Source organism: Epargyreus clarus, unplaced genomic scaffold (genome assembly GCF_041222505.1).
Source record: "Epargyreus clarus isolate Ecla_fem2 unplaced genomic scaffold, WU_Ecla_fem_2.2 ptg000015l, whole genome shotgun sequence".
Lineage (NCBI taxonomy): Eukaryota > Metazoa > Arthropoda > Insecta > Lepidoptera > Hesperiidae > Epargyreus > Epargyreus clarus.
The window spans coordinates 15851844-15876255 of record NW_027332223.1 but is presented as its reverse complement, the minus strand read 5'-3'; the positions used below and the strand labels follow the sequence as shown (position 1 = coordinate 15876255).

General features: G+C 33.4%; 2 protein-coding genes across 2 annotated transcripts in view; both read left to right on the top strand.

Annotated features, from left to right (window-relative positions):
* The first annotated feature begins 12 nt into the window (after positions 1–12).
* On the top strand, positions 13–799 carry LOC140748284 (uncharacterized). Its single transcript, XM_073081072.1, has one exon. The coding sequence runs from the start codon at positions 39–41 to the stop codon at positions 780–782; it is 744 nt and encodes a 247-aa protein (XP_072937173.1). The 5' UTR covers positions 13–38; the 3' UTR covers positions 783–799.
* A 2877-nt stretch (positions 800–3676) lies between these two features.
* The window catches only part of LOC140748283 (uncharacterized), a 29617-nt gene continuing 8881 nt past the window's right edge, over positions 3677–24412 (top strand). The window contains exon 1 of the mRNA XM_073081071.1: positions 3677–3835. Coding sequence (XP_072937172.1) covers positions 3825–3835 — 11 coding nt within the window. The 5' untranslated portion in view covers positions 3677–3824. The remainder of the gene's footprint in view (positions 3836–24412) is intronic.

Here is a 24412-nt window from a genome sequence, read left to right as displayed (position 1 = left end):
GAAAATTATAACAAAATAATAACAAAATATTTCTCCAAATGGACGCGAACATAAGAAACGAAGAAATCAATATAAGGAAAATCGAAGACATTATAGACATACAAAAGGCCAACGGTAATATAAATGTTCGTCAAGTTGCTTTCAACCTACCCTCCAAAGCCGACAGTACAATTTCTGCGAGTTTAGCGAAAAGCTTGGAAACTGGGCTATCGAAAGTTAAAAGTGAGCGTACTAAAATGAAAAGTAAGAAGACACGGTCAAAACGTCGCAAGTGTTCATTACCAGACATAACTTCTTGGCCGAGTGACTCTGACATTACTGTTCTTAGAATGAAGTTATTCTTAACTAACGACGTTAAGAAAAAAGTGGGTACTGTTGTTCCCGGCGATGGACTGCACCAGCAGGACAGTTCCTCTATGGTGAATTTGGCCACTTTAATACTAAAGTCGCAACCACCCTCAAAACATAGCCTGAATTTGGAGGAGTATTTGCTACCACTAACATCTTGGGAAAATGCGGTAGAATGTGAAACAAAAGATGTTCAAGTAAACGATGAGCCGAGTGATTATTTAAAATTTCAAACTGAATGCCAGGTTTTTGATGCCACGTGCAGTCACCACGGCACTGAACGTTTTAATTCGGATAGCGAAATGAATGACGTAGTTACTACGAAATCTAAAGTGGCCAGATTTTTACGTTTATATTTTTGTCCTTGTTGTACATGTCTTTATAAAATGGAGCAGTTGCGCGACGAAAATTCCGCTTATTGTACAAAAAAATAATATAAAAAGAGTATAGAGTGATTTGCAAATACAAGTCCATTATTTGTGAATAAATAATATTCAGTAATTTTGTAATGTTTGTTAAAGATTTTTAATTTGTTTTTATTTTATTTTAGAGACATATTTTCTTATTAGAAATTGTATATTTTACTTCTTTTTATTTACTCCGTATTGATGAGACCACACCGAAACACCTGATATTAATGAATAGCAATGAAACAAAATTTTAAAACGAGATTTTTGGTGGAGCACCACCATGCAAGCAGCATATAAATATTGCAGCAAGCAGCAGCTTGGCTGCAAATTATTATATGTTCTACTGCCAACAAAAGGGTAGACCTGGAGCAAACTCGACCACGCTGCTCCAACGCAGATAGGAGGTGGTTAGTGGCATAATGGCCCAACCCATACCGAATGTTATCAAATCCCACAAGAGGCTTCTGTCAAAGTTTAAATACTTCTATTCAATTTTAACAACTGGGACCAATGGGTTGACCACGCCTAACATTGCTTAACTTTGGATTGGTAGATAGGTCACGATTTACACAAATTAGGAGACAGCGCGCGCATATTTATAATATTTAGTATTTATACTACTTAAGTACTATAGATACTCCCATATGAAATCTACAGACCTACCATGGTGAAACAAGTGTCGGGTAACCCGCCTACCATCCTTCCTCGGGTACAATAATACATATTAGAGATGCAATCATTTAATGTTTAGGATTTGCAGTTACTCACAACGTTTAACGCCTTAAATATCTGATCATCCGACATGGAAGTACTATTATATTATACCTATTTATAAACAGTAGACATGATGACGGTATTAAACAATCAAAGAATAAATGATTTATGTAAAAACAATATATTGAAAGATTCTCAAAAATGACCCACTTTAAAAAAATCCAGATAATAAACACTTATAAGGTGGTAGAACCTTCTGTGGTTCGACTCCGGCACTACTGCCGCACACAGCAATTTCTAGCTAATAACAGTATGTGTTTTGATTAGAAAGGTGTGGTATGGGGGGAGACATACTTTTTCGAAATGAAATGAAAAAAAAAGAAATATTTTGTACCTATAGGCCAACGACGGCACTTACGAATTGGCAGTTACAATATTTTTCTTAAACTACTACCGGATCGGAACGCGACCATCGAGGCATTCCAGCTTAGTCCTTAGAGGTAGCGGCGCACCAGAGACCGACCTCAGGTAGGAATCTCATTTTATCTGGGGTTCTTTACAGTATGGCAGTATGGCAACATCATAGTTGTCTGCTACTCCCATATAATAAAGATAAGTTTCTATCTAGAAATGAGCTTATTCTTCTAAGCCAGAATGGTATCCAAAACTTGACTGTCATTTTTTGACAAAGGATATCTTATATAAAGAAAATTAAATGTCTGGTTAAATAATAGTCGTAAGGTTTATGATTATTTTAACGAATACTAACGTAATGCGATGTAACTTATTAATTTTTGAAAGGCTTTTTTGTGAAAAGTTCGATAAAAAAGAGAATTTTCGAATATATTTTAGGTACATACTCGTATAGTCGCAACAAAATGATTTATCACTATTATTTTTTAACGTGTCTCTATTTGTATCGCGGACTACATATAAAAATATGTACTTAAACAATAATCCTCTGGTCAAATAACTCATCTTCCACTTGGTATTTGTGAAATAACGTAAGTTCTTTATTACTTGTCGGTACATAAATTTTATTAAACTTTCTCGTGAACCAAGTCGTGAGCATAAGCCTGTATAAGTTTCTCAATGCCATGCTCCTGGAGCTTTGTCCTTGCGGCCTCTACGTGTCCTTGGAAGGGAATATTACTCGGAGCATTGCCCGAGCTTTACTAAGGCGGACGAATTCTTCTACCTGAAGAATTATGACTTTGAAGTTAATGTTGCCGACACATCCAACGAAACTTAAAATTAACATATCATTGTGGTTTTTAGAATGAATAAATAATGTGCATCCCGCCCACACCATTAAACTTATTAAAGCAGTGTATGTAATATAGTATCTAGGTATATTTTAAAACTTGCAGTTGACGAAAAACGGTTTTGCTTTTTATATGAACTGTTACAAACAAAGGTTGAAAGATTGACAAACTTTATAGACTCAGCGTATTGGAAGACATGATAAGATATATGTATGCGTACTTATTAAGTTGGGCGAATGTTATTACTTTTGTTTGTTAGGGATTTTTTTTTGTAATGAAGATGGCAACGTCATATTCTCCAATCTTTCAGAGAAAAAGCATATAAATAGCACATACACACCACCACCACCATCCCCGACAGCAAGAAGACATCCTCGCGAATTTACGAAAAACGTATCATGTCGCCTATAAGGCCTCCGATATGTTGTAACCATAGTGGGCACCACGCTGCCACTTGGCCAATTGGTAGAAATCCCTCGCCCTTGAGAACTTTTTCTGATCTTTCAGGTATGTAGGTTCCGTCGCTATATTTCATTTCACCATTATAGCAAGTGATACTTAAATTCTACGCACATAACTTTTAAAAGTCGGATTTGAACCGTGGACCCCCGATTGAGAGGCCGAGTTTCAACCACTATGCTATGACGTATGAAAGTGTTACTTATTAATTTCTTATTATATAAAATAAAAATCATTTCGCGAATCGGAAGACAAAATGTAAAAGTTTAGTTTCGCATTGTCATCGCCAAATTAACTTTCGAAGTCGGAAGTTCAATAAATCAATCGATATTAAACGTCTTTCGCTTCACACTTGAGCGACATCCGAGGCAAATTGTATTTGGTCTCGTATATTTTATCTGAGTTCACCAATTTTATCGAATTCGTTCGATTCGCGTAACATTGCCAAACGGTTGCATTTCTTTGCCCCCATCGAGCGGCCGCTTGCTGCAAGTTATAAAGCGCGGAGAAAGCACGGTGCCGCGCAGTTGTATCCCGCAGATCCCGCTGCGCCATTGCGTTCCGGCCGTTTCGCGCGCTTTTTTGAAGTTTTAATTAGTGTTGCACGGACATTTTTGTGTGTTTAAAAATGAAAATGAGGTAATTATACTTTTTGTTTCTCGTTACATATGTGGTTACGAAGCGTTGAACGTAGCATTCGACTACTTTTTATTGCTTTTTTAAAGGCAATTTGTATGACGAAAGAAGAATTCTGGTTATAAATGAATAAAGGTCTGATAAGATTTTTTATTTGAGTAAGTTGGTAAGTAGCTACGATTATATAAAACAGTATTAAATTTAAACAATAGTTAACTATTGTTACAAATTTTAAAATATTTTTAAACTGAACAAAAAATATTACTTTAGGTTTTTTGCTATTTAAGTAATGTCCGCTTACTTGTAGATAGACTATAAATAAAAAGTTAACTACAAGTAAATATCGTTATGAATATAGATTTAATTATCATCATATTATCGCCTATTATAATTTCATTCGCAATCATTTCACATGTCACTCAATTTAATTTCCAATAAGCATGTGAAGTCAATAACTTTCTCCCGCCACTTTGCTGGGTGCAGTTTCTACAAAATGATTCCTTAGGAGTGATCATTAGTCATAAAAAGCGTGTTAAAAAGATGGGTTTTGTTTTTATAGCAGTCATTAATGATCGGCAAACAAATGATTAATTAGGCTTAGATATCGGGTTAGACATACTATCAAAATACCGAAAAATGCATGCGAATATTCACAAATATACACGATCATAATAATTAAAACAATTTACGTTTATTTTAGTAATATGGGTATTCTTATTAGGAATCCGGATCTCAGAATCTTTAATGATATGCAATACGTTTAATACTTAGTGCCAACAATTAAGACAGACAATGTAGACTAATATCTACCAAAGCAATATATAAGTTACATTTAATAAAGTGACGTAAATATTTGTCATTTAGAGTTTTTGGAAAAATACCCCATTTTAATTTTTTTATCTATTCTGAAAAATGAAGGTCGTTAATGTTTAATGTAGTAATCATGTAGGTACATTTGAAATAATTTGTACCTATATGTTTTTAAACTTTTGTAATTATTATTTATTGGTAAAACAATAAAATATAACCATAGAAGAGAAAAGCAAGTTTCTGTTTCATGAATATAACGTTTTAGAAGTTTTCTTTGTTTATTACCATATATAGGTACGAAGCCCTCCGAGTATGAGTTCGACTTTACTCTTGGCCAAATTATTAAAGACTGGCGAGTAGTTTTATAAAATTTAATTTATTACAAATACATACACCCAAAAATCTTACAATGCTCTTCGAGTTCAATATAACAATGGTTTCAGGATGCTGATGAGACTACCAAGGTACTGTAGTGCATCAGGGACGTTTGCAGAAGCTCATGTAGACTGTTTTTAAACTATAATGCGAAAAAGATGCAGCTCCCTGATGCACCGTGTCCGGGATAGCTCCAACAGCATCCTCAAGATGATAAGCAATAGAGTAGACTCTAGGTATATTTCATATTGTAGCTTTTTACATTTAATATTTTTAAGTATCAAAAATTGTAAATTTCAATTTCTATTTTATATTTGTTTATTATATGCGATATAATTATTTATAAAGTTTTTCGTGAGGACAGATATCAATGGTATTAACTATTAGGACTTACCTACTGGTAAATAATTTACAAGCATTCGTTCATTTATCAATATGGTTCTCTCAGTAAATAGATATTAAAACATGATAGAAAGTCGTAACGAAAAAGTAAACTTTCCCATTCATCACGAAGTTGTGTATACACTTCATTGTACGTCGGTGAAACTGGATCATACAACGTAGAAAATCATACAGCTAGTCATCAATTATGTGAACACCGAAGCTACGCTGCACTTCATAACATAACATTATTATTGTCGCAAACGTAACCCGTTACGGTTGTAATACTACATAATAACCAATTAAATGAGTACGTTGAACGCGTTATGCGTGTGGCTGGCTAACAAAACCGAGGTCATACTAGAAAAAGTGAATGAATGACCCGAAACTTACGATTAAAATTATTTTGATCCATAGCCATACCGTGAGTTAACTGGTAGAGAATGCAACTAGGTATTAAAAATACAATAAGCAATTTATTATAACTGACCAATAATCCGCTTACCTTAATAATGTATAATTTTAAAATAAAATGGTATGATAAACATATTTTTTGTTGTTAGCCTAGAGAGAAGATAGTATCTTTCAAGAATATCCTTAAATGCGTCACCCTGCTTATGTATATTACATATTATTATCCTTATCCTTACTAATATTATAAATCCGAAAGTAACTCTGTCTGTCTGTCTGGTTGTCTCTTCTTCACGCCTAAACCACTGAACCGATTTTAATGAAATTTTGTACAAAGATAGTCTGAGACCCGAGAAAGGACATAGGATAGTTTTTATCCCGGAAATCCCACGGGAACTAGGGATGGCGATCTAAGATCGATTAATCGGAGAATCATCTTTTGGACCAAAAAAAATCGATTATTTTAATCGATATTAGTAAGGATTGAATTTAACGTTACACATTTCTATAGGTCTCCGGCTCGGTGCCAAGATTTGCGAGTCTCACTTTTGTTCGTGTGGGCAGGAGGTGGACACGTTGGGTCGACATGGCTTGTCCTGTATCAGGAGTGCCGGCAGGCTATATCGTCACGGGACTCTGAACAGTTTGATTCGTCGGGCTCTTGCTACCGTCTCTATACCAGCGACTTTAGAACCCCCAGGTCTTTTTAGAGACGATGGCAAGAGACCTGATGGAATCACTCTAGTTCCATGGAGTCTCGGACGACCCCTGATATGGGACGCAACGTGCGTTGATATTTTAGCCCCCTCTCACCTAGCTAATACTTCAGTGAAAGCGGGGGCTGCAGCCGACCATGCCCAGACTCTCAAGCGTCGTAAATATAGTAATTTATTAGACAATTACTTGTTTGCGGCGCTTGCTTTGGAGACAATGGGTCCATGGTCATCTGACATGAAAAAAATCATGTCAGATATATCGACCAAACTTGTCACTGCTTCCGGTGACCAAAAAGCTGGCGGTTATTTTGCGCAAAGATTAAGTCTTGCCGTGCAGCAAGGAAACGCCGCCAGCGTTTTGGGAACCATGCCTCACACGGCAATTTTAGATGGCTTATTTTATTTATAAATAACTCCATTTTTAGTTTATAGTTAACATTTAATGTATGTAGGAAGTTAAATAAATAGGATTGAATCGTAAACTATGCATTTGATCAAGTGATGATCTTTAGCAAAGTTGTACATGAGCCCACGAAGGTGCCAGAGTTAGTACGACCAATTTTCGCCAGATTGTGCCACTGTCGTTCCAATTAAGGTACGAATTTTCAGTTTTATGTATGTTAGTATGTCATATAATTTTCTTTTAAACGTGGGCGAAGCCGTGGGAAAAAACTAAGATAAGCAATGGAACAACATCATTATAATAAAAAGGTATTGTACCTGTGTATTAAATGGCAGTAAATATTATATGTTTTTAAGAAGTTTAGCATCTTGATGCTTATTTTAAAGAAAGAATTTATAAGTAATGCCTAGACAACTACCGAGGTGCCAGTATTCAATATTTTTTGTGTACTGTTTATTTAAAAGGTGGTGATTTCGCTGCAGTACCACCACTGCTCCATACGTGTGTCTTATATACCAGATGTTTAGTGATGTAGTGTTATGGTTGGAACGATGTAGTAGAGACACGAGGCGTTTTCAGTTTCTCAGGAAAGACTAGTTCTATTAGGTGTTGATTACAGATATTTATTGGCGACTGTACCAAACAAAGTACGCTGCACTGCTGCATATTCGTTTTTCTACTTCAATTGATAAAACGTATGCTATGCATATTGCACATACCTATGTATATACTTACATAGGTATCTAGATATCATTCACAGCTTTCAGGCTTGTTTCACTTTTGGCGCGTGAGTTGCTAAACTGGTTTAATTTTTTTCCACAACAGCATAACAAATGCGTTATAGCTGGTAGCTGCTCATTATGCCAGATCTTGAAGAAAGCGTCCGTGCAGTCTCAGCTCAGAAGTCAGTTACATAATGACTACATAATAAATTCGTTCATACATTGTGTATGCGAACTAATAGGTTACGGTAGGTCGACTGTGTTTTACTATTAGCGGTTAGCGATAAACGATTAACGAAAGGAATTCTCTGCTTATTTGCCAGCTTTTTATACGCTTCACTATATGAGATACGCAGTAACTTAGTAGATTTAGTTTGCAATAAGATATATGATTGAATGTCAAATGCTATTAGGCAAGTCCTAATTCTTCTGTCAACTCAGCGTCAATGATAGTGGGTGTCACAATTGGTACAATGGATCATACGTTGCCATTTAATTTAGTTGTAGGTTGTTTATGATTGTTTGAAGGTTTATTCTTATGAACGTGCACATAAACATAGCATGATTAATTTTGCATGGTTTTAAGTGGCACAGAAACTTAAATGTTAATGGGTCCTTCGAGCCGGACTGTACAGAGATTGCATTTACCAGCTCACTATGAAACTCAACGTACTTTATGTAACGTTGTTACATATCAGTTTATACGACTTTATTATAAAGTTCTGCGTGCTGCCAATAATAAATTTTACGATTTATAAATACGCAACATAAATAATAAAAAATATTTCTTGAAAGATGGATAATTAAAGTGATTTCTACAATGATTTTATTATAAGTTAAAAGTAAAGCAATGATGAAATTAATTGAAATATTGTGTAAGTAATATTGAAAGTAACGAATTTAGCAGAAATAAAACATATTTTGTTAATGTTTGTAATCCGTCGAGAAAAAAATAATTAAGTGCTTAAATGTTTTGTAAAGTCTGAAACAATGTAATGTTGAGATAACATCTCGTAGTTATGTGTACAGTTCATGTATAAAATCTCAGTTTTACGTTTGTTCAACACTAAATCGTTTTGTAACTCGTTGGTGAAATATTTGAGGCGCAGGCGATTTAATTGGGGTTTAATAAGTTACTATTATATACTCATACGTGGTTACGTATTCCGGTCTTAAATCGGTACAATAACCCCAATTGTGGTAGGTATTGGTTAACCTCTCGCTTTCCTGATTAAACCTCGGTAAAGGTTGATATGATTTTTAATTATTATTTTGTTTTTCATTTACCTTCATAGTACCTACTTTGTCCCAGTTTACTTTGTCGTCTGCTAAACTGAAAATGGTATTTGTTTTTTGTTGTCTATTCATTCATTTTGGAACTATTTCTTTGGTTCTACGATGTCGTTGGCATGATGGAGAATCCTGCTTGGATACTCCCATGATTTAAAGGAAACGCATTTAACAATAGGTATACTTATTTAAAACTCGCAATACTGTTAGTCGATTATAAATTGCACCTATTAAAGGCGTAATCATTTGACTGTTACAAACAGCGAAATACTTAGACCGAAAGTTCCTGTTGCTTATGATACCAATCCGGTGGCTAATTAAATTAAAGTAATTACAGCCGGATATTGTGATTGTTTCCTTTGTTAATTCGTTAATTATTGATGTTCCGTTGACAATTAATATTTTCCTGTTCAAAATTATATGATTTGATTCACACTGTTCCAAGTTGATTAAAATTATTAGGTATATTAGTATTAGCTGTTTTCTAATGCCGACGAATTAGTTTGTGACCGGATATGTGTTCGATGTTTGTAACATAACATGGCAATTTGATAAAACATTAGTTTTCGTGCATAATTATTTAGGTATACAACGAGGATATTTATCATCAAACTTTGAAAATGTAAATACCACATGTTTCATTTAGGCTTGAGTGTATTAAAAGCACCGAGTTTTATATGCAATTAATTCAGTCTTACATCATGATAATTTCTATTCAAGAAAGTGATAACGAATTATTTTACTTCAAACATGTTTAAGATTTCTTTATGAAAACATCACAGACTGACCACTTGAGATATATTTAAGTATTTGTACTATTTGTATGTAAACCTAATGCTCAAGAGATAGTAGGTAGGTAAGTTATTCGTTCTCAGTTTTCACACGAACCCACTGTTGACATCTTGCACAACTGCGTAGAGTATTAAATGCTGTGTAATTGCGAGTCCTGTGCGATGATTGCGCACGTGCGTTTTATAGTTACTACTATACGATGTTACCTGATGTCACATTTTAATAGTTATTGTGACCTCTAATCAATTCATATGTGTAGAATAATATAGGTTAAATCTTGAGTCAAAGGTGGGATGTCTTATCTAGGTTAGAGCTTATAAGCTGGCAGTGAATAATTTACTTAGTTTATGTATTGTATTTTATAATATTACTTGTTAAATTATAGGTACCTGGTATTTCCTGTACGTATTTTCACATGAAAGATCTAGTAACCTTTACGCACCTTTAATATTACTTGATTTACAAATCTTGATAGCCTCGGGGCATTAGGTAACACAAAAAATGAAGGTTTCCGTGTTCACTTCAATCGAAATAGGTGATATTTTGCTCACAAACCTACCCAATTTATCACATCATGTGATTTATAAGATGATGTCATGTTAGTATCATGCTACCTGCAAATAGGCAACCGCAAACACATAAATGTCGCAAATCTCAGCTTGTGTTGTGGTCTTCTTATATTTCACCGCAATGTGTACTGTTTGTGAGGAAATACGACCACATGTGAATACGTTATTCCAGAACAGTTTCCAGGAGAGACAACGTGGCAACATAGTTAGCATAGTTTAGCGATTAACATGAAATATTGCGTAGCGAAATATTGCAATAGCACATAACTGTAATTATGGAGAGCATAAAATTTTCATAAGCTATCTCAATGTGAACATAATAATACTCGTATGTACTTTTATGTACCTACCTGGTGTAAATTCTCAGATAGCTTTCTGTTAGAGGGACTTTAAAGCTCTAACGATATACATAATGCCAAATATCGACCGAGTACTAAAGTTATTTTTAAAGCATTTAAATATATTTGAAACTTCGAGTTATTATACTTGTCCCTTACAAGTCCCAAAAAAAAAAAAACCAACACCTTTGATCAAAAAAATACATATAATTATCGTAAACATGTCGATGAAAAAGATTTATCTTAAATGTAAATCTACATTATGTGCAGCTTTTTGGGTCATGTTTTGGTGACACTTTTAGAAGGGATCGATAAAATCGTTATAAATATATCCTAAATCACAATGGCGAACCTTTTTAATGTGTCACCTTTGTCATTTTCGGGCTTTGACCTTAATGGGCTGAACGAATTGAAGTAAATTATACAAAGTTCTAAGATAACAAATATTTCAATTTGAAAACTTTACAGCATAACAATAACTTATCACAAATGGTGTGGTAAGGGATACCTTATCTTTAATTAACATGGATAACATTCTTTTTTAAAATAAGAAACATGTTAAAAAGCCAAACATATCATTTTACGTCATATTATTTTAGTAGTACATTTGATGATATTTTAATTAACTGGACTGTACATTTTGTATTCCTTTGGAATCAACACTCGCTGAATTTATATTTTGTAAATAAATTAATCTGGTTTAGACGAGGATAGAATTTAATCGTATTCCTTAAACTTTTCTTATATAGAAGTACTCGTATAGAAGCCCTAAAAGGAACGTCTAATTAAGGAAAGTCTGCGAAAGGAGGTTTTGATGTTGCAACAGATTCCCAGACATATCAAATTAATATTTTCAAACAATATCCTCGCATACCATGAGTTAATACTCATCTAGGAAGGAAACCGTTCACCAACGACACGGTAAGAGTTCGAAAATCGTCGGTAATTGATGATAAATTAGATTTAACTATTTCCGCGCGCACATCGCGTGCATCAACATTACATAGTGTTACCGGAGTTGCGTGAAACCATTCAACTGTACATACATTATGCATGAAAATGACGCCTTTAATAATAATTACTCAAATTTCAATGTCATTGCCGGACTCGACAGGTATGCTACCATTTTTATGATCTAGATAATAATCGAAATCTATATCAAATTAACTGAGTTTCACGGTTTACCCCATTTCATAACCTTTTAATTTAACAATACAATGCTACTTTTATAGATCAAATAAATGTTTAATTTAAACTAAGAATTTTGCGAAATACACTTCAATGCTTCGAATATAATCAGCAATTATTTTTAACAAAGTGATTGTCATCTGGCCTTCGTTGTAAATATAATCAACTTAAGAGAACACTACATGAAACTTACCTATTTCGTGCTAAAGTACAGTAGAATTTATAAACAAATTAGATTTAACCTTATCATACGAGTACATTTTATTAATATAACCTTAGGTTTATGGTTGAACGTTAAAAAGTTTCATAATGTACATGTACGTTTCCAATAAACGCATTTAGAGTCATGCATTCGCGCGCACGTGTGAATTATATTTACAATGGTCGATCAATTGATCAATTGGCCAACACTGACGTTCACGGGTTGGCATAGTTACTTATGTCAATATTTATAGCGTTATAGTTGCTTCAATTACCTTTTATATTGTTAAGATAAATAATTAAGTATATGACAGTCAATGATCAACGGCGATGGTATATTAGGTAATAGAAAACGCAGTGTCCGTTTTAAAGGATCAATTTTTAGTTTTTGATATACCTCGATGGTAGGTAGGTATATGACATGTGGTATCCTAGAAGATGTCTTACATCCATTATAAATAATCAATCTGTCCAATATTTTCCCGACTAACATACGACCTTTGACAATTTCTTCATACACATTGTCATATTTTCATATCTAACAGATAAAAATTGAATAAGTTAAATGTTATTAACGACAAGCATGAATGATAATGGGCTAGACGGTTGATAAAATGTATTATAATTAATTAAAATGAAATGGTGTTATATTATAAAAAGTTATGAAATTATTTAAAGCATATTTAATGCTAATTTCTGATAACGAGTTACGGCACCGCAGTCACCATATTGGTTTAAAGGTAAGCACTGCTAACTGAAGCTTCAGATCCTTTCTCACATACCCTTGAACCAATAAACAACCACAATTCGAAGTTCACTGCTCGATCAACCAGTGTCTCAATTCCAATCCGCTCGTCAAACTGGTTGACAAATCCCGCAGTTACATTGTCTTGCAAAGCAGTCACGCGGTCATTGTGGCTATGCATGTCACACAGATCATGGCTTCTTTTGTATCGCCAAGTGTAACTGGATAACGAATGGTGTCACTGTCGCCATTGCGTTGGGCAATTGATGGAGCAGATATGTACAGCCTTGGATGCTTGAATCAGAACTAACTATTCGTTAATTAAGATTGATGAACATAAATTAGATTAGCGAAAGATTAAAGATATTGATTTCATAGTCGTCGGAAATTAGCTAATCGATTAAAGAATCCCGTTCAACGGAATTGATTCGATTTCTAATCGATCTTCAATTATAGTTACGTTGGTAGCTACTGATTGTGGTGATAGTATATCAATGAAAGACTTGTTCTTCTTTGTAATAATAATAATTAAGGCGTTTAAGCAATATTTTTATGATATTGTAATTCCACAAACGTATGATATAGTAAAGTATTACAGTTCCTTTCCAAAATTATTACAAAATATAAATGATTATAACTTGATGTATGTGTACAACTTTCTTTCATCGCTCGTGGCAGCCATTCTCTTTAATATTGCTGAAGAGTTAATCTCGTCGCTAGAGATCGGATTGAGCTTTTCGTTGATGTATTTTAAAGCTTTGCAATAGGTATTTAAAATTTGCCCTAAAGCGGCACCTGTGCTCGTACACGTAATGGGCGCGCCCGTGGCTCGACAAGCTCTGCAGATGTAGATCAGATGTTACATACATGTCTGAGGCACCGCATAAATGCAATACTTTATTATAAGCACCCATTACTTCGCAATTCCATGTACAAAACTGGGTTATTTATGCTGATGGTAGTGGATTTTCCGGTTAACCTTATTTGTAGGTTGGTACTTGAATTTACTTATATTTTTAATATAATTGATATAACTACTTCATTATATATTTAATAATAAATGTAAACTATTTAATGGCTAATTATTATTTTGCGAGGAACGACATGATGTGTAAATCTTCATACAAAAGACATCAACGCGCTCTACCTATACACAATGATATCCATCGACAATAACTAAACAAATTAAACAATACATGGACTTAATTAAGAATGTGATAATTATGTAATTGTTGCAAAAGAATTCCTATATACTTTATTTTACGCACTTGCTATTAATGATGTTATAGGAATATTATACAAGAGGGGTAAATTAGGCAGCATATTTTTTTGTTTGCAAATTTGAAATACTTCTAATCCCCCGAGGCTCTAACCTAACCACGGCTATAAATCGTTTCTTATGTTAAAAAAATATTAATTTCTGACAAGGTGGCTACGTAACAGCAATAAAACGTAACCGTATCTCATAAGTAGTTATTTGAATGGTATTAAAACAGGATAGAGATGATGACGCAACAGAGTCATAATATGTAATATGTGTAACAGAAAACCAGTAAAATAAATGTGAAATACATACATAGTTGCGACATTTGGTAGGCCTTGTCCGTATTTTAATTCACTTATCGCACTATACCTACGAATAAACAAAATTTTAGTGGACTTAGTATTTCTGTAATTTTAAACCAGCTGTTCTTAAAACTATCCTGATGATTATTTTATTTCATGGTGATCTGAAATATAATTGAGAATTACAATGTAGTATCCTTCTTCCCACTCGTCGGCATCGCGATTGTTTAGCCTTTAAAAACAAAAAAAGTTTAAAGACCACTGACACTGCGCATGACAGTGACAGCTCCGGATTCCTCACTTCTTTTTCGCGCTTCCAAGGCATCGTGATACTATTTTTTCAAAGTTTTGTTAAACGTGTATAGTGAAGCAAAGCTAGTGAAAAAATGAAGAAAATGGAAACTAGGAATGAAGAATCACGTCCACGTAGTTGTAGTCGCAGTAGCAGGAATTTACGAAGCAATTCTTCGGATTGGATCACCGGTTCAGAGGTTATGTACAAATTACTTACCAGGTATGTAAGAAAATAATGCATTATTCACCTTTTACAGTATGTGTGCACGACTATAAAAATGCCTAAATAACTAACATATTCTCAGAAAGAAACTATATTGTTCGAAAAACTTTCTCGTATCTACAACTTCAAAACTATTCATGCACGCCAATCTCGCTGTTGCACATTACAGACACCAAACGGTGCTCATATTCGCCATTAACCGTAAGATGCTTGCATTTTTATGCATATAATTTAGCAATTAATGGTCCAAATATAAAATGCACCTGAGCCATTGAGTACGAGATACTCGTTGCGTCGCTTTGTCGACACTAAATGTTTCCCATGTTCACCATTAAGCACGAGATGCTGGCTAACATTTATATGTGGCAAATGTTCAAATATTCAAAGAGTCATAACCGTCGAGTACGAGATACTCCTAGTGTTACTTTGTTGACACTAAACGGTTCACTCATTCGCCATTGAGTACGAGATACTCGCGCTAACATTTCTATGTGGCAAGTGGTCGAATATACAAAGCATCAGAACCGTCGAGTACGAGACACTAAACATTTCACTCATTCGACATTGAGTACGAGATACTTGCGCTAATACTTATATGTGGCAAATGGCTTGAATGCTTCCATCACTAGCTATTGCACTAACAATACACAGTATAAAGCACGAATGATTTATAAGCACCAAGCTAGAGCTGCTACAACACAAGGTTATGCCAACCCTGTTATACCAACTCTGACAAAATAATTTTCAGAACCAGCTATAATTTCAGGAATCATTCATGGAGTTATTGCAAATAGCAAAACATATTTGTAACTTTATGACAAAACAGTGTCCTAACAGAAATGGAAAATATTATGTCAACATACTGGGACAACGAGTGAATACAATAATATCATCAGAGTTCTCTAAAATTGGGAGGTATGTGTGAAGCAACTGGATGAATAACATATTCCAATGAGAACTGAGGAAATCAACCTGGTACATTTTGATGGTCTTCTCAGAATAACACTTTAACTAGTACTACCTATAAAGGTCATAATAGGTAATTTATGCTCCACCACAATACACATGATAAAAATATGTGCAATACATGGTGGAGAACAGAAAATAGGAATCATCACATTGCTGGTGCGCTAACCCATAACAAATATAACCCCGTGCATATAAGAATCTTATCAGGATTCACCGCATAGCATGATGCTCATGAGCTCATGTAACGGAATCATACTGAAGACATTGAAACTCACTTAGCTGCATTACAAATGATAGAAGACTAACTATCTTATCAGAAAACAATGTCTAAAATAGACATTTGTGACATAAATGTTTTATGCAGCACCCCGTTGCCAATTTGAAATTGGTTGAGATTGGTCGTTCCACACAAATCAATTGTGTTATATCTTATTAAAATTTAATATATGGCGTCAAGATAAAAATCTTACAACATTGATGACAAAATTATCTTTGTATACTAGTTAATCCAATGCTCGATCTCAAATGGTAATAGATGTGCTCCTCACATTATCACATACACACTGGTGTATATACATGACAACTGTTTCATGTTAACCTGAAATAGAACAGAAGGCATGCTCTCTCAAAAGAACCACCTCAGGAGGACAATGATTAAGCAAACAAGACTCCGGCTTATTGATACTGACACATATCTGTCCAATATATTTTTAGTCACATGAAGAAAGAATACTATAAGTATTTCATATATTGGAACCAGCGTCTGAAGTCCTAGCTTTGATAGTAGCATTCTGTGTTAATACCTCAACACAATTGAGCAGAGTTCATTGAATTGTTATGGATACTCTATAGTTCCTACTCAATTTCAGCTGTTTTATAAGCAAATAACAGGTACCTATACATGGCTCAAAGTAAACAATATTACATGGGTTATATTGTAGTACCTCTTACTCACATATATACAAATTATGTATAATAAAATTTAATCAGTTACCAGCTATATAAAGCTGTTTGATTTGATATCTTTTGGGCTAGGTATATATGAATATCCTAACATCCAGATTAGGTGTATTTCAAGATATTGCGGATTTCAGGAAATACTCGTACTATTAAGGTATAACTCTAAGGAAATTTGTATCAAGGAGTACAATCAGAACTATAATGCACCACTTAACTACTGGTACAGAGTACCTACTTAAAGTCATTGAGCTTACATAACATATATAACTCTATTATATATAGATGTAACTTGAATTGAAGTTTTTAAATTATCTATTTAATACACTGGTTTACAGTGATAATCAATCCAGAAGTCTGGAGTTGTCTTTGGACACAAATACCTTTATGATTTATTCTAAGGCCAGGTACTATAACAATACCTGCAATACTATAAAAATACAAATGTGCTAAATAATAAATGTCCATACTTGTAAATAATTCAAAAACCTTGTTTAGTATTACTTATATGGCATATGTGACATAAATGCAAATATGTGAATGTCAAGAGTGAACTTTATGTACAAATGTGAGAATTTATACAAAATTAACACTTTGGATTTCGTTACACTTATGTTTCAGTGACTCAATAGGAATAAATACAGTAATAATTAAAGGTTTGGAAGTTCAGTCCACAAACATATGGGTAATTATTAAATATCTGCACATATTTTTCACTTTTACATGTACAGTAAAACTGCTTAAAATATGAGGCTGATCATCATGAAAAAATTGACTAAAGATTATTGGTGCCTATGTAATGCTCTACAACAGAAGCCTGGTACTCCCAACATTACAAAAAGCAATCAAATATTAATATACTACTTATATTGTTGCTTAAACATTTCCTTCAGCAACACCAGGTTTATATAGAAACATGCATCATACATTTATACACCAGTCATCAGGTCAAAAAATAACACAGCAGTCCATTAATCCTGGAAGAAAGACAAGCATAATATGAGAATTGCTATTGCACTTAAGTCTTCATAATGTCTATGTTAGTTACACTAAAACTGAAATTGTTCTCATTTCATAATGAAGCTTAGGCTAAGGGTAAATAATGTCCACCATGGTAATATGTGACACATTAATGATATAAAAGTAATAACAATATTATTATATCATGTGAATGGCCAGCCATTAATATGATATCTTCTTTGGGTCTTTTATGCCTAGTGTGTATACCTAGATGCTCTTATAAAACATAAAACAAAGAAAGTAAGCTGCATGTCCAATCAATTTTCAAATGTAAATCTAGCATCCCTAGAATTAATAGGAATTCCTTAGGGGTATGTGTGATGAACGTTACTATATAGGACACACATGGCAGACATCTGGCCTGGAACAAAGAAAACTATATATAATAATATATACAAATATATAAAAATATATATATAAAAATATATACAAATTATTATTATAATTATTATATATAGAAGATTTATCTACTTTCCTTTTCTTAAAGAATTAAGATGGAGAAAAATGTGGGTAATAACTTTATAATTTATCACTGTCAGAGTTGTAACTAGAACCAGTTGTGTTAGTAATCATTACAGGCTAAGTAAGCCAGAACCCCATGGAAGTTATAAAATATTTGACTTATTAAAACTGAATTAATCCTGGGAATGCTCAGCATAAATACTTTTGAGTCAAGATAAGCTTTTCTGGTCTAGTCATGAATGGGGTTTGAAATAATCATATACATAAATACTGCTATGAAAACTGATATCAACTTTTACATACACATAACTGATAGTTACACACATTTTTAGGAAAAGATGTTAGATGGAAAGTCAGATTGGATTTCAAAAGGAAACACATCATTAGCTTTCCAACCAACCATATAGATATGTAACTTTACAGAGGGCATGCATAAGCATGGTACAGCAAAAAGTATAAGTAACTTTTGCAAATCTGATATATACCTACAAAAACAGGAAGTCATATAAAACTAAAATGTTTCATTGATCTAAGAATGATCATGTCCCTCCTGAACATGCACACTAATATAAAGAAACAAAGTAGGTATAACACCCAATATTATACCGGGTATACCTACAACATAAAATATAAATTTATCTCACATGGGGCATATATCATCCCAAGATCAAATCAAATACCCAATCAAAATTTGTCAATAAATAATGGTATTAATTCCTTAATATTCAACATGGGATGGCTTCCTATTTTAATAATATTGGAATACATACAATGTACCTACTGGTACATTTAAGTATAGTATTATATAAAAGTACATTATTATATAATGCACATCACATATGAAACATATTTATACGCATATTGCTATATAGCAAAGGAAATAGTATTATTTGTGTCAATAAAATTGACCAAGTAATTCGTTCTACACATAATTATGACATACTATGGAGGGTAGAAAACATATTTTCGACCTTGTATGTATTTATTTTTTGCAAGGTGCAAAAGCTTGAATTGAATAATTATTAACACTGACTAAATTACAATATTACTATTATTATTATTATTATTGGCCAATTTTAGTAATAATATATTTAGAGAAAAATATTGCATTATTATTGCACTGAATATTATTTCATCTAATTCAGAGGGAATCTCACTTAGTACTATGTGTTTCAGAACATTTCATCCATATTATACAGTAAGAGTAAATATTCAGTTAGCAATCCTAATAATTGTGTATATTTTATAATTATACCTAATTAAGAGAAAAATTTCTTATTAATATGATATTTTCATATTGTATTTTTATATATATATATATATTTTATTATTGAGAATAAATCTCACTAAGCACTATGGATTTCACAACATCTCATCCATATGATGCAGAACAAATAAATATTCAGCAATGTAATTAAATCCATATAATAATATATATGTATGGTAATAAATCTTTAATTTAATTACATGTCCCATTGTTGCAGTTGTCTCTAAACATCTACATTGTAATTCTCAATTATATTTCAGATCACCATGAAATAAAATTGAAAATTAGACGAGCTTACCTGTAAGCGAAGTCTGATTATAATTTTATGAATGGTGATCTGAAATATAATTACCCACCCTCCCAAAATCAAAACCCATACTGCAACAATAAGAACAAGAGTCTCCTAGATATAGACAGCATGCATATTATCAAGGAGACTAAGTTGGAAATGATAGACTCTAAATTAAGTGAGGAATCCGGAGCTGTCACTGTCATGCGCAGTGTCAGTGGTCTTTAAACTTTTTTTGTTTTTAAAGGCTAAACAATCGCGATGCCGACGAGTGGGAAGAAGGATACTACATTGTAATTCTCAATTATATTTCAGATCACCATTCATAAAATTATAATCAGACTTCGCTTACAGGTAAGCTCGTCTAATTTTCAATTTGCATTGAGTTTTTTTTTCATCTGCTGAACCGATATTGATGAGATTAGGTTCAATTATATAGATTAGATATTGGGTTATTAGAAGAAGTCAGAGCACGGGAATCGTCGTAAATATTACGCAATAGAACAAATAAATCCTCCTTTATTAAATTATATTAAAATAAATAATAGCGTAAAATTGAACATGATTGATTGCACAGTAGGCATGTACATGTACATTGAATGGTTATAAAGATTGTCTTAATGATGAAAATGATACAAAGTTTATGCTTATTCATTCTACTAAACTAGACATTCCTCCTCAGTAGTATCAGTTGCCAATTTAGTAGATGTGGAAACTGAAATCCCAGCATTCCTCAGCGGAAACTAGTCCGCAGACTGCATTGCGTTCGTTCATTTCAATGAGTCTAGCTTCCGACTCAAATTACTGAAATAGAGCTATTATATTGACTCTTACTTTTACTGGTTTTGTTGTTGAAGTCGAGAAATAATTAAGTGAATGTTTGGAAAGAAGTGAATGTTTAGCTTTGATTCTATTCAACACTTTATTGCTTCATGTCTATTGAAATTAATTTTCCAATATAGTGGAAAGTTAAATGTAATAATAAATTAACTTACAACGACCCGAGTGGCTAAGCGGTCACCAGGCCAGTGACAGGTATAGTTCCGGGTTCAAGACCAGACATAGGTCTAAGTGGTAAATTTAGATTTATCTTTTGGGTCTGAATGTTTTATAATAAACTGTCCTTTCGTGTCTATATCATCCACAATACTGATTGCTCTCATGAGTATCAGGGGTAAAATCCCTGGATACTTGGAACATAATTATAGATTCGATTGAAACTAGCGCATTTAAAAGGATATTATATCTCAACAATACACTACTATTGAAACTTTTGTTACAGTAGAACAACAGACAAAAAGTATCATCCATCGACATATAATTCGATAACATTTCCTTTATGATTTCCTGGTCAGAGTGGCCAAGCGATGCCCAGTGCATCGCATAAAACCGGGAGGACGTTGCGCAAGCGTGGAAAGTGAAATCTCAAGAGATAATGTCGCATGCGCACGCGATCGTAGACGCACTGTTTGAACAACCAAATCTCATCAAACAGCTGACTCACAGTGACCTACAGCAATGTGTAAAAACTACGTAATGTCAAAAGTGAGTAACATTAGTAGCAACTATGGATTACATTATTTGTAGTCTAATTACTATCCGAAAATTCACAAATAATTTGTTAAAATAAAGAATCGATAGATACAAATAATCCTACACGTGCCGTAAGTAAGGTATCAATAGCTCGCAGCGCCCCCTAATTGCAATAAAGGTTGCACGCCGTTTACAACCGAACAAATATCAGACTGAAAGGCGTGAATTTTGAAATCTTTTGTTTGGTCAGAAAAAACTTATTCCGTGTCCACTATAAAAACTAGCTCCTATTTCGATCGTGGATATTAGGTATCACAGACTTTCATGCACCAATTTAGCAACGGTAGCAAAAAGTTGTGGCAAATCTATCCTGCGATCAAAGTAAACAGATCTCTGTTTCTCAAGCTTTAATTATAGCGTAGTAAAAGATCTTGACCTCTCGTTGCCTCACTTGACAATGAAGATAGTGTCGCAGTCGAAACAGACGGTGTGGCGGGACCAAAACAAAGAGCATCGCACGCCTCCGCACAAAAACCTGAATTTACGGCCAGATACAGTCGAAAACGAATTTGCATTTGAGACAGTAACTATTCTGTCAAAGCATGAAATCGATCTATAAATAAATGTCTTCTATAAGCTGATAATCGATAGATACATCGATTCTATCCTCCTAGATATATGTAATTTACTCTACATTGAGAAAGAGAGGCAGCGCTAAAAGTCTGCGATAAAACCAATGAAATAATACGATTCTTAATTAAGTAGTTTAATTGTAACCACTTTCCTTCTACACATTAGGATTTCTTGGATTAGAAGAATATTGATTATAAATAAGGGATAGAATTATATCGTTGTTTATAATAATTATATTTAATAATATAGGTTTCTAATACTTGTATCTAAACATTGCTTATAAATATTTATTCTCATTCTATTATACAAAAGAAAAGATTGAAGTTCTATGTTCTATGATTTATATTACGCTTTCAATAATTGTACCATTAATGTTATCAACACGACTGTACGTTAATCGACCTTCGGTACGCTTCGTGGGGTTACTCGATAACTTTCTAGTCTCTCTATCTTCAATTATTTACATTAAGGTTTTCAATTTTCCTGTTACAATTGCAGTACTATGGATATCGTTACGCAAATTAAAGTATTTTTATTGCAAGTATATTGCACGTCTATCCAAACATAAATAAAGAAGTATGTATAATAAACGTAGTCTCATTTGCTTATGTAAACGTTTGTAACCGTAACGTTACGTTAATAAAGTAATCACATTCCTTTTTAATTGATTAATTATACAATTACGTTCTGAATTCTAAAAAAGAAAATGAATTTTTAAACTCCTGCAAACTATAAACAGTACCTCTTGCTTTCTAGTAGAAAGTTATAGTTAGTGTTTTTTAAACGGCTTTATGCTCATAAGTGAATAATTTGCACACTATTACTTTGATATTATTTATTTAGTAAGATCATTTTTCGAAAACACTTCAATATACATAGGCAGGGAGTATGCATCGTAAATCCAATTAATTTATATATTAGGTCTTATAATTCATCTTTCTTAAAAATAATTAATTAAATTAGTGTGTATGAATCAATAAAATCCCCTGTACTATATTGTATCAGAGAAGATCGGATCGTACCTATATGGGCAAATAACATCACCTGTTTTACCCGACTATGAAGAGACATATTTTTCGGCCGTTTTTACCTACGTATTTTTGCTAAATGGAAATAATTATACGATAAACTAGCTACTAGGAAACGGAAATGCGTGGAGAGTTTCAAAATCCTTTCAAAACTGCGTTCCTTTACGGTGAATTAGGGCAATAAGCCAATCTCGTCACGGACCAGATACTACAACAATGCTCGCTGCGACGTAAGACAGCCTAGCAGGCAGCGGGCAGCGGCCAGTGGGTACGCAAGATCCCATTTCACGAGCCGATGGTTCCGATGAAAACATTGAATTCTTAGCGTATTTACAGACATTACTAACCAACCGTAGCGTCCTAATTAAATTACTTTTTTTATAAAATTGCTCATACAAAAGTAGGTAGATTAATAAATAACCCTTTCGTAACGAGTCTCGTAGAGATCATATTGTTAAACTGTAATAAGAAATCCATTGAGCTTAATTGAAAGTTTTTGCCTCTGGATTTTGGTCTTTGAACTTTTATTTGTATGTATCTTGTAAAAATAAGGTCAACTGCACAAGCGCCGAAAGATTTTAAACTCTTACTTAGATAGGACAGTGCTACATAGTATCGATACCTTAACATATTAACTCTATTATGTTGTTTTTAACAAAACAACTCGTGTACAACATGTAATAGTTTTAAACCAAAGACTGATGAATATTTTGGCTAGCTTTATTACAGATAATAAATCAGGGTTTAATGTGACAAATGCCTAGGTTAAATGATTCATGAAATAAACAGCTCAGGACGTTAGCGCTACGTTTTGAAAGCACATTCCTTTACCATTAGAAATACTGAATTTAATGCACCGGTACATGTGGTATAACGTGTTTCAATAGGTAATTGAATGAGATCTAATCGGATATCCGTTTATACTCAAAGAATTTAAGTCGTGATAAGGCATTGCACGTTATATTGCAATATTGGACAGCGTTACCTTATAAAGCTATAATTAGATAATAATTTCTGAAGTAGAGCCTTTTTAGTAAATTCTTTGAAATTGTTACGTCTGGTTATCTTTTGTATCTATATTATGTCGGGGTGAAATAACAAAGCGCATATTTAACTGAAACGACCGATTTCAAAGCGGAAAATCAACAAGAATAGTGTGTCCTTGTATTTTTTGCCTTCATCTGAAATTAATAAATCACAAAAGCACATTTTTGCCAAATACTGTAAAAAATTAGGGTTAAAAGGCGAAATTTTACGCCCCATTTCAATAACCTGTTTCCTTTGTATGGATTGTGAGACATAAAGAAGTACGAAATAAATTATACGCGTGTTACCGAGAACGGCGCGGACGTGGTTACGCAATTATTTATTTTCACCTACCGGCTTCCTTAAATATCA

Bases quoted from the DNA above. Each gene is read 5' to 3' on its own strand.
- LOC140748284 (XM_073081072.1), top strand. From the start codon at position 39: ATGGACGCGAACATAAGAAACGAAGAAATCAATATAAGGAAAATCGAA.